Source organism: Schistocerca serialis, chromosome 1 (assembly GCF_023864345.2).
Source record: "Schistocerca serialis cubense isolate TAMUIC-IGC-003099 chromosome 1, iqSchSeri2.2, whole genome shotgun sequence".
In the NCBI taxonomy this organism is placed as follows: domain Eukaryota; kingdom Metazoa; phylum Arthropoda; class Insecta; order Orthoptera; family Acrididae; genus Schistocerca; species Schistocerca serialis.
This window is the reverse complement of record NC_064638.1, coordinates 767,442,376-767,454,652: the sequence shown is the minus strand read 5'-3', so window position 1 is coordinate 767,454,652 and position 12,277 is coordinate 767,442,376. Positions and strand designations below refer to the sequence as shown.

The 12,277-nt window shown below is 36.7% G+C and overlaps 1 protein-coding gene across 9 annotated transcripts in view; it reads left to right on the top strand.

Annotated features, from left to right (window-relative positions):
- LOC126482432 (protein lap4) overlaps window positions 1-12,277 on the top strand; it is a 567,659-nt gene that overhangs the window by 405,190 nt on the left and 150,192 nt on the right. For all 9 annotated transcript variants that reach the window (XM_050106531.1, XM_050106532.1, XM_050106537.1 and 6 more), the window contains 2 exons: window positions 10,973-11,083; window positions 11,232-11,411. In XM_050106531.1, the coding sequence (XP_049962488.1) occupies window positions 10,973-11,083; window positions 11,232-11,411 (291 nt within the window). The remainder of the gene's footprint in view (window positions 1-10,972; window positions 11,084-11,231; window positions 11,412-12,277) is intronic.

Genomic DNA, 12,277 nt, shown 5'->3' with positions numbered 1-12,277 from the left:
AAATTTTTAAGGCCTGTCATTTTATAAACATAGATGAGATTAAAACACATCTGAACAAACAGGTTCTTGATGGTTGCCTGCAGCATAGATTTTAATGTTGGCTACAGTTAGATGACCTGAGTTCATGCGCTGTGAGGTAGTTATGAGTAGTGTCTCAGTATGTCCTGTATTAAGGGTATGTTGTACTGTAAAAAGGATATGTTAAGCTGCAGACAGTCACAATTAAAAGACCCTTACATAACGCTGTGGGCCATAACCTTCGTCTGCAAAAAGAGAAACACACACCATTCATACACACAAGACTGCCAACTCAAGCATTTCGGGCTGGAATCAAGATGTGATGTATGGAGTCAGGATTGCATAGTTGAAGTATCTTGCGGAGGAAGCTGAGGTGGTTCTGGGATGTCTGTGTCAAGGAGATGTGTTTTTGCAGTACCAGGTTTGTGAGGGTCACGGATTGGCAGAATCTCAAAAGGTGCAGGTCATTGTGAAAAGAGGGGTGGGATGCAGAGAATGGAATCTTTATGGTTTGGCTGTTTTGGAAGGATGCCATGGTTTAGGCATCATTTGAGAAATAGGATGTGGGACTGGGGTTTAGCCAGGGAAAGAGATACTTTTCTGAACTAGTGCAGAAAGATTGAGTCAGGGGTCCATTGTGGCAGGAATGGTATAAAGGTTGTGAGAGGAGCTAGATAAACAAAAAGCCACACAAAAAATACATTAAGACATGCAGAACCACAAACATGTATGCAAAAATATACACAGAAATGCTTGAAACCATGTAAAAATACACACAAATACGTTAAAAATGTACGAAAAGTTAGAGAATTGGAATTTTTTTATTTGTGTGTGTGTGTGCGTGTGTGTGTGTGTGTGTGAGTGTTGCAATAAGGGAAGAGAGGGCGAGGTGGGGATGGGTTAGGTCGAGGATCAAAAGTGTGTGGCATGGGCAGGTGTGGAAGATAAAATGCTCAGGATGAGGGATGAAGTAGGATCAGTAGAAATAAATATAATTATAACTATCGGAGGAAAGAATATGACGTATCAGATATTGCATCAACATTCCACACGGTCATGATGTTTGTGTGCGTGAACGATTGTTGATAGTGTGTGTCTTGGGAGTAGACGCAATTTGGAAGGCAGTGAATAAACACAGGAAAGAAGAGAAAGAATGGACACTGAGAATAGTAATGCAATAGAGAAGAGTGACAAAGGAAAACGTCACAGGGTTGCAGGATGGAAGAAAAGCCTTTCTGAAGAATCAAACAATGGAAACTCCCGGTAGGAATATCAACAATTAGGAAAAGATGATTAGTACTAACCATAAAGAAGACATGTTAAGCTGAAGACAGGCACAATTAGAAGAAATTTACATAAAGCTTTTGGCCAAACACACACACACACACACACACACACACACACAAACACACACACACACACAAAACCATTCATACACACAAGCAAGCACACCTCTTGCACACCTGACCTCAGAACGAGATGCTGGTCATGTGTGCATGAGGTGTGCTTGTTTTTGTGTATGAATGGTGAGTGTTCCTCTTTTGCTTATGACGACTTTGGCCAATAGCTTTATGTAAGTGTCTTTTAATTGTGCCTGTCTGCAACTTAATGTGTCTTTCCTACATAGTTGACTTTCTTACCTGGAGTTTCCATTGTTTGAAACTATAACAAAAATTGAACTGACATTTGTAGATTGAGACCACCAGAAATTTCCACTATCACAATCGTATTCAAATGGAAACTGGATTCTTTGTAAAGGCAACATTTTCCAATCCATCATGGTCAAGTGCATTTTATTACACTACAAGAAATCATGGTCAAGGTAGGGGAGTGTCTCTGGCAGGCTACAGAATTGTATGTGCTGCATGCAATTAATATTGTTACCACCTGTTTCTGGATGGTGTACAATGAAAATATTAGACTTGCTGGAGCTTGTCAATGAATCAGATTACACACTTTTTGGTCATCTGGCAAAGATAACTGGAGCCGAGTTGCTAGTTTGTGCTTATACACACTTACTAGCTCTAACAGGTTGTGTCAGTCTGGTCCCAGTGGTGTACGTGTTTGGTAATGCAGTGAAATGATGACCCAGCTTGTGTAGTTATATAATGCAAGTTTCTAAGCTTTAATTAGTAACTAATCACTCAATGATGGTATAAGATGATGTGTGGTCCTACATTTGTCCAAAGGTGAAATAGCTCTGCTACATGCTAGGCCCTGTTTCTTGCATTCTTATACAAGAAGGGATAGTGGGACATTCATGGCCCCCCGCATGTGATAATTTATAATTTCTCTTGGCATCATGCTAATAATTGGACCATGTGCATGTGATGGAACGTACTGGTGTGTTTGGCAAGGAACTGATAACTTCTTGGTGGAAGGGTTTTTATTTTTCACAGAAACACAGCTAATAATACAGTTTTTGTAGAAATAAAAATTAGTGTGTTTATATGCATGCCTTCCTCCATAAGTATATTTTTATTCTTCCAGTTAAAATTTGTTCAGTATTTCAACATGTTATGTAACACTTAGTGTATTACTAAACACCTCTGTAGTGCCGTGGTGTAAATTTCTAAGAACTTTGCATTAGTACAGTTGTATTGTGTATTAGAAGGTTTTTATACCAATTTTAGTAACACAGGTCCATTTATTTCTGCCTGTATTGATCTACTTTGTTCTTGCGATCTCTCCGTAAATATGTGACAGTTTTCTCATGACTGTTAGTTGTTCTCAGTTTGTATTATGCTTTGAACACAAATGTTAAAATTTTACTTCTTTGGAGATATCACCTAAAATGGAGGTAGGTCATTGCTATGATAAGTTAAGTAACTTATTTCAACATGTGTGATTCCTTTACCTGACCCACACCTCTCTACTATGCAATAGCCAGTTCCATTGTGTAATTTGTTATTTTTCATACTCACTACTTAAGAATAAATAATGAAACCTCAAAAATGGCTGTAAACAATTATTGCTTATTAGGATTAATGCCTTTTATCTATATAATCATGTTTGTGTTATGTGAAATGTGCTTGCTAATCTACACATTACGAGTACTTAGCTACTGAGTTAACATTCCAGCAGGTTAAGGAACAGATTTCATCACCATACCTAGACCAAAATGCAGATGAGCAGGTATTTTACTTCATACAAATTGAAATGTGCAACGTTAAAACAGTGAACACATTCTTGTGAAATGCTCTAACAGAAGTTAGATGGTTGTTACATTGGTCATCATTGAGGTAACATAACCAGGTTATTGCTCACCCTTGTCCACATACAGTATATGTTAGTAGTATCTTCACTTTGTACAGAACAGTATTTGAGTTACCGTATAACATCCCATTACTATCTCAGCTGTGACTATTTAGGGGTATTTCTCTTTTGAGTATCATGGCTCCATGTGGAGAATTGTCCAGTAATTTGCAACACAATTTTCATCTGGACAAAGGTAGTAATGGAATCCAAGAGCACAGAAGACGTGAAAAATGAAGATCTGGAAATTCATTGTGGAGCCCATCATTAGAATGCATGATATTGAGATAAATGGTGTCAGTGCTTAAGACATGGGAAAGTTATTCAAGAAACTTTGAAAGAGGGTACTGCAGATATGTGTTATACCCTTATGTTGGTAGCAGGATAACAGAGATTTAAGGTACGTTATATCTTTTGTAGAAAATCCCATACTTATGTAGAATGATTACTACCCTCATGTAATGTTGATTTTAAATGACTGCCTATGAGAGGTTGACCAGCTGGTTTCGCCATTAAGTTAGTAACGTGTTACATTGATGATATGATGATGGGTTGATAACACTGATAAAAAAGCAAAAGTTTCATGAACAATTCAACTTACTTCTTGACATATTCTCCTTTGAGGGATATACACTTGGTCCAATGATCTTCCAGCTTTTACCTGTCGTGATAAAAATAGGTTCTGTGAAACACTGCAAAATGCTCATTGACTGCAACTATCACTTCTTTATTTGAAGAAAGTTTCTTCCCCTCAAGCTAAAGATTCAAGTTAGCCCAAGTGACTTCTTTCTCTTTCCTAACTCTGGTGAATAGGGTGAATGAGAAACCAGTTCCAAGCCCAATTCATGCACTTTTGCCTGTGTTATGACTGATGTGTGGGATGGTGCATTATCTTAGTGAAAGAGCACTTTTCTGTGTGCCAACCTTGTTCTTTTTTCAGGCAGTGCTAGTTTAATGATCCAGCAATGATGTGTAATACGGTCCAGTTACAGTTCTGCCTTTTTCAAATAATCAGTGAGGGTTATTTCTTGGAAATCCCAAGACGACAGTGGCCGCACCTACTAGCTGACAAAATGGGCTCCGCATTTTTCTGTGCACTTTCACCACCCATTGTCCATTGTTTTGATTGCTGTTTCAATGCTGGTATGTAATGATGGATCAAAGTTTCATCAGCAGTTACAAGTTTGCACAAAAAGTCTTGCAGATTTTGCAATTAAACAGCACCAGCCTTTGTGTTGAAATGTTGTGCCGGATGCACTTTTGGTCAGCTGTGAACATTCGCAGCACCCACTGTGCCCACTGCTTCTTCATAGCCGATGCTCCACACAGGATGTTATGCACTCATTCAGTTGAGATGTCCACAATCCCAGTGATCCCAGATTTTTATTCGGCAGTCTTGCATTGCCATATCATGGATTGTGTCAGTGGTTTTCTTTGTGGTGTGCACTTAGTTGTTGCTGCTTGTCCAACCAAGTTTCAGTTCATTAACATAATAGTAAATGGTCTTCCGTGATGGTGATGGTGCAGGTGCAGAGTTCACATGAACTTCATCTAATTCTGTTCTGATTTGTGCGGCAGTATAACTCTTCAAATGAAAATGTTTAATAATAACACAAAACTCTGTTTTCTCCATTTTAAATCACTGTCAACCCACTGACCAGTTAACAATGAACTGTATGTTGTTGAAATTCTTGTAATAACCGTCTTACCAACCATGAAGACGCAACAGGAATGTTTGATTCTTCCATGTGAATATACCAGACTTGACAGAATTCTGAGCTTGACGGACTATCACAGTGGTGTGTGTGTGTGTGTGTGTTTTTTTTTTTTTTAAAAATGCTGTGTGCACCTGTTACTGCAGTCTGTATAATTAATATGGTAGGTGATGTTGCTGTACTTTCTTTACTCTCCTTGGGTTGTGTCCAGGCAGTTTTCATCGCCCTTTATGTGTGATATGGGAATTCAAGCAGGATATTTGGAAATATTGCACAGACCATCCCACAAGCAGGTATTAACAGTTTCAAAGTTCTCTTACTTATTATTCCATCTGGCTCATTTCTTCATAAAAACGTATTTATCGGCTTGGTGATTTTAATGTAATCAGTGCTGTATTTCTTCTTTTCCTGCCATTGTCTATATCATTAAGTTAAAGAAACCTTTACAGTTTTAGTGTGTGTTCATTCCCATGATTTGTGGAATGTTCTTGTAATATAAGTCTTTGCAAAAGGCTGAAAAAATACACAGGCATTTCTATAAGTGCAGAGTTGAATTAGTATAAGCGAACAGACATTCCCCCCTCCCCCCTCCTGTTTTTGTTTTTCCCCCACCCTCTGAAAAGTCTGTTTTATTTCCCTAAGTTAACTTCCCACTTGTGTTGTGTTATTTTCCTTGGTAACTGTGCAGACCTTCCTGTCACCTGCTATGTGAATGGGCTATGGATTGTTTCATTAATCAGAATGTGTTACCTACAAAATATGACCATACAATCATTTTGTCATAAACCATTATTTAATTTTTAAAGTTACCACAGTGGTAGGACTAATTTGCGAATATTTGTGGTCAGGTTCAGTATTACGTAACTTGAATAAAGCTAAATAAAGCCTTGCACATTACTGTAGCATCTCTATATTGTGTGGGGAAACACATTTTTGTTCACCAGTGTATTGTTTATCCAGCTATGATGAATATTTTAGATACAGGGGTATTTTGACTTTGAAATGTTCTCTTAGATTGCACAGTCTAAGAATGTTAAGCTTACAATTACTGATAGATAACATACAGCTCCGAAGAAAGATTGAAGATGCTTTGACAAAATATGAAACATAGTCAGCTATTTCATGATCGTAATAGTATCTCTTAACCAGAAAATAATAATGTTGCATGTATAAGAGTCTATTGCACTAATTCAGTAAACAATGTATTATGATAATAACTAACAGACTAGTCAAGACATTGGTGTAACAGAAGAAACCTGACTCTCACCAACAGATTCTCATTTAAAATTTGAAAATTAATACCAACCAATTTACATTTGCAGTTTGCACAGTCCTTTTGCACTTACACACACCTCTTCCATTACAAGTTCCTGTACATGCGGGTATGTAGTTCCAGCAATGTCCACTTAATCACTCAGTTAGATCCATTTTGTTATATATTTTTCTTAGAATGAGAGGAGTTTCTGCATTCTCCAGACATCAACATTTGTCACCTTTATTAATAACCAGTTGGTGAAAGGCTGTTTTTGCTTTATTTTGCAGTCATCATATACTTGCGCATGTCATCACAGAATGTCTGATAAGTCTATTCTCTTCGTAAGCTCTTTCCACCACATCCATGACTATTTCTCTCAGCTAGTCACTCACTCTTCACTTTATCTTTGGCATTGTTTTTTGAGAACTGAATAAATTTACCATCTTCTCATTTGATCCATTGATACTCCCATTTCCTTATGAAACTTAGAGATTCGACTGTCAAATTCTGTTATTCTCATGTTTCATTCATTAAAAACCTATATCAATTTCCAGAATTCGTTATCTAGAGATCATTTCACTTCGTACATTATTCATCAGTCAAATGTTGAACATAACTAACAGCTAAATGCTCATGATATAAATTCCTGTACAGAACCAAAACATTTGTGTGGCATATGCACAAAAAGGCAATATTAACACAGTTTTGGCTGGAACACATGTAGGAGATTTGATTTTTGAGTAATGTGTTATAGACTATTGGAAGTGGTGGAGAATATATGCAGAGAGGAAGATGAGGTTGAACACAAATGTTTTGTTAAAAACAACTTAATGTGAATGTATAAAATGGTGTTGCATTCATTGGTGTGCTCTGTGTGCTAGACAAGGATGTATTTAGCAAAAATGAATAAATTTCAATACACAACTTCACTTGCACACCCAGCAAATGGACCTAATCACACTTCAAAGGAATCTGTGATTAAAAATTAATGTTCACATAACTGTATAGTACCTAATGCTGATAGCTTGCTGCTGAAATGTTTTGTGCCAATAAATACTGGTAAAGAGTGACAAAAGTAGAAAAACTATTTTATAAATTTTGTAATCCAGTCACTGGTCTCAATAAATTCCATACAACATGGATAAATTTAAGTGTAAGAATGTGTGATACAGTTCTGACCTTTGATTAATCTTAACACATTGACTGCCACATGAGTGAAAAATTACTTAGACAAATTTATTTTTTGGCCCTGTGAAGTACCTAAATAAAACTCGTGGACACATTTTCACTTTAAACTGTGTGCTGCTGTGGCAGCTCACAGCAGCATGCTGTGAATCTGTCTTACAGCAGATCATGGCACCAGTAATGAATCATGTTTGTGGCCTATGGTTTTGAAGAACACAAAAAAGTTACAGGTACTTGAAGTCATGAGTTATATACACCTCACATGGCTCAGTCAGTTGGACTTTCCTTTTCTGTATTACTTATTTACTTTTACATATTACTTAAACTGTTCAATGTAAATTGCATACAATTTTTGTTTACATACTCCAACTGACAATGTAAAAAAAATTAAACTGCAAAAAATGTTGGTATCAGTGCTTTGTACTGCACTTCTGACGCCTGTACATGCTGTGCTTTGTGAAAACTCATTCTGTACAAAAATACAAGTCACAGGTCTTACGTTTCGAAGCAGTTCTTTTTATTTTGATAGATTGCTCTCATCTGTGTTCACACTTCATTATTTCACAGCACGCTGTACGCCTGAATCTAGCTGTTTCAATGTTCTCTTTAAGTTTCACTTGCAGACTCAACTGGTAAAAATTCACCTGAGTTGTTATTATATAATGATGCAGTATATTTCTCAGTTATGTCTATAACATTGTCTACAATCTTCTTCAAATGCCTTTGTTAATCTTCATAATGTCTACAAGACATTTTCTTGCTTCTCAGTGTCACTGTATTATAGCGGAAACAATATCAAAATGAAGATGTGGCACAATGAAGGAAAGCAGTAATGTGACTGTACACAAATAATATTATGAAATTAGAGATTGAGAGAAGTACCATTCTAAAATTGTTAGCCACACAGTAAATGACGCTCCTGGCGTGGTTACTATGGTGCCACATGAGTCATATGTAACTCTCACAAATAACTGTGTTGTAAGGGACTAATTTGAAATATGTCAACTTATTTATAGATAAATAGCTTATTTAGTGCAAAATAAAGTAGAAAATAGAAGAAAAGAAACAAAATGGCTCCTGGGGTTTGGTAACCAAAGTGTGCCATGGCAGCCAATGTGTTAAAGATATACTGAAGGAAGTCAAACCCATATTTCTACATCTAGAAGCAACTTTTAACAATGATGACAATAAATTTTTGAATCTTTGAAATTTGGTATGGATAAAATACTACAAGCTAAAGATTTTTATACACAGATTGTGTAGAAACCAGTGTGGAGGTATGAAAGTCAAAGGACATAAAAGGGAGGCAATAGTTGAGGAGTGATAGTTGAGAAGGGGTGAGGAGTATTGTAGCCTATACATGATATTGTTGAGTCTGTACTTTGAGGAAGTGACAAAGGAAACTGTGGATAAATTTTGAAAGGGAATTAAAGCTCAGTGAGACAAAATAAAATCATTGCTTAACAATAACATTGTAATTCTGTTGGAAAATCAAATTACTTCGAAGGTCAGTGGACCTTAATGATAGTATTTTGAGAAGACATTGTAAGATGAACATCAAAATGTGAAACAAGGTGACCTTGAGGGAATTATGGTAGGGAATTGACACTGAAATTAGGACAGAAGTTTTGCTGTTTTGACAGCTAAATAACTGGCAATGATTGATTGAAGCACAGAGGATGTAAAATAGCCAGAAAAGAGTTCCTGAAAATAAAGAAAATGTTTTGTGTTAGAAAGTATTTGTCTAGAGTGTAACCTTACAGAGAAATGAAATGTGGACTATAAACAGTGCAGTTATGAGGATAATAGAAGCTTTTGAAATGTGGCACTACAGGGGAATGCTGAAAATTAGATTGGTAGTTAAAGTAACTATTGCAGAGATACTGTAATGAATCAGAGAGAGAAGAAATTTACATTACAAATTGGCTAAAACAAAGGATTGATTGACAGGACATATTCTGAGGCATTAAGGAATATTAAATGTGATGATATAGTGCTGGACCAAAGCTTGATTACAGTGTGCTTGTTCAATTGGAAGTGTATTTTGATAGTTATACAAAGCTAAAGAGACCTGTACGTGAGGGATAGGTATGGAGAACTGCATCAGAGTAGTCTTTAGATGGGATCAACAGCAACTACAACAACAAAAAGATGCTGGCATTATGCAAACACTTTAATGTGGCAATTTTAGATGGAGATATTTTGAACTATGTTTGTGTAAGATAATGCTAGAGGTCAAGCTAGAACTATCATGTTTACATGACCGCCAACCCCAACAAATGGTTACATTGTAGCTATTACCAAAAGCTTTGTGTAGTCCCTTTTGCTTTGTGCTGTGTTTTGCCTTTTGTTTTATTTTGTTATTTTTTGAGTGAAGAGACTAGTCCTGGTCCATAACAAGGTTCGAATACAACCCTCATGACACCAGAAGCTATGCGTTATCCCAATGACCATTATGTCATTTCTGCTTCAACGGGAGCGAAGAAGACTGATGTAGGCTGCCAATCCTGTGTGCAAACCAGTAATCTCCACTTGAGTGGTCAGAATTCTCGTTTGTTTGTGGTTGTGGCCGATTGCCATATTATAGTGTCTGCACTTTAGCAAACGAAGTGCAAGAAAATAAAAGGTCAACATTCAATTAATGAGATGGTCATTGGAGACAGATCAAAAGTGGTGGTTGGATGAGGATGGGGAAGGAAAATAGCTGTCATCTTTTTAAAGGAATTATCCTGGTATGTGACTGAAGTAATTAAGGGAAGCTAGAGAAATCTTAAATTGGGATGGTTTGGTGGGAATTCGAATCCTCTTTTCCTGATTTGTAAGTCTAGATTATTAATCGTGGTGGTAGTGGTGGTGGTGGTGGTGGTGGTGGTGGTGGTTGTGGTTGTGGTTGTTCTATTTACATACTTATGATGGAAGTCCCCTATTGTGGTACAAATGGTAAAAATTAAGTATTAAATGCCACTGTAATAACAAAAAAGAAAACACCATTTTTCAATTTATAACCTAATTTAATATTGATCCTTGAATAATTGCTTTATGTTATTAATTTCTTATTTTCTACGACCACTGCTTTGATTTCGGGATTGCTTTCATAATCTGCTCATGAGTTTCTTTCTGTAAATAAACTCTGATTCAGAAATATTACAGAACTAATAACTACTTTGAATGTGGTAATACTAAACACACAAAACCTAATTAACACTTTACCTTGATTTTCTTATACACATCTTAACATCAGTACACTATATATTAGAGGCAAAACGAATGTGTGTAAGGATATTATCAAATCACACACTTATATTTATGGGAGGTTAAATTTGCTACTCTATTAGAATAATATGTACAAAACATTCAAAAAGAAGGTCTTGTATACTGCTTTTTCCCCCCTTACTCATGGGATTCAGTTCTTATGATTATTGTGTGTGTTGCTAACAGAAAGAAACAGATTGCTAAGAAAATTGTAGGCCAGGTTACAGAATTAAATGAATGCTAAAGTCTGTTTCCTCTGCAGCAGTTTCATTTGTCATTGATATTATTGCAGGAAGTTGTGCTGCATAAAGAAGGTGGTTCACTGGGATTCAGCATCATTGGTGGCACTGATCATTCATGTACTCCATTTGGAGCCACTGAGCCAGGAATTTTTATATCACATGTAAGCACTTTTTTATTTTAATTTATTACAGATACTGATATGAAATTTGCACAGTTCCTCATATACATCTGCAGTAAACTTTCTGATCTTAATTGGAGTGTAGTTATCAATTTCATGTTTTAATTTGAACATTCAATGTTCCTAATAGCTGGTTCCTGGAGGTATTGCAGCACAGTCAGGGAAGCTGAGAATGGGTGATCGTATTCTAAAAGTTAATGGTGAAGATATTACCAAATACACTCATAAAGAAGCGGTGATGGCACTTTTGAAGCCTGGTGATGAAATACATCTTACTGTTCAGCATGATCCTTTGCCAGAAGGTTATCAAGTAAGTGTTCGCTTTTGTGTGATATAATCTTGATGTTGTTGTTGTTGTGGTCTTCAGTCCTGAGACTGGTTTGATGCAGCTCTCCATGCTACTCTATCCTGTGCAAGCTTTTTCATCTCCCAGTACCTACTGCAACCTACATCCTTCTGAATCTGCTTAGCGTATTCATCTCTTGGTCTCCCTCTACGATTTTTACCCTCCACGCTGCCCTCCAATACTAAATTGGTGATCCCTTGATGCCTCAGAACATGTCCTACCAACCGATCCCTTCTTCTGGTCAAGTTGTGCCACAAAATTCTCTTCTCCCCAATCCTATTCAATACTTCCTCATTAGTTATGTGATCCACCCATCTAATCTTTAGCATTCTTCTGTAGCACCACATTTCGAAAGCTTCTATTCTCTTCTTGTCCAAACTATTTATCGTCCATGTTTCACTTCCATACATGGCTACACTCCATACAAATACTTTCAGAAATGACTTCCTGACACTTAAATCAATACTGGATGTTAACAAATTTCTCTTCTTCAGAAACGCTTTCCTTGCCATTGCCAGCCTACATTTTATATCCTCTCTACTTCGACCATCATCAGTTATTTTGCTCCCCAATTAGCAAAACTCCTTTACTACTTTAAGTGCCTCATTTCCTAATCTAATTCCCTCAGCATCACCCGACTTAATTAGACTACATTCCATTATCCTTGTTTTGCTTTTGTTGATGTTCATCTTATATCCTCCTTTCAAGACACTGTCCAATCTGTTCAACTGCTCTTCCAAGTCCTTTGCTGTCTCTGACAGAATTACAATGTCATCAGCGAACCTCAAAGTTTTTATTTCTTCTCCATGAATTTTAATACCTACTCCGAA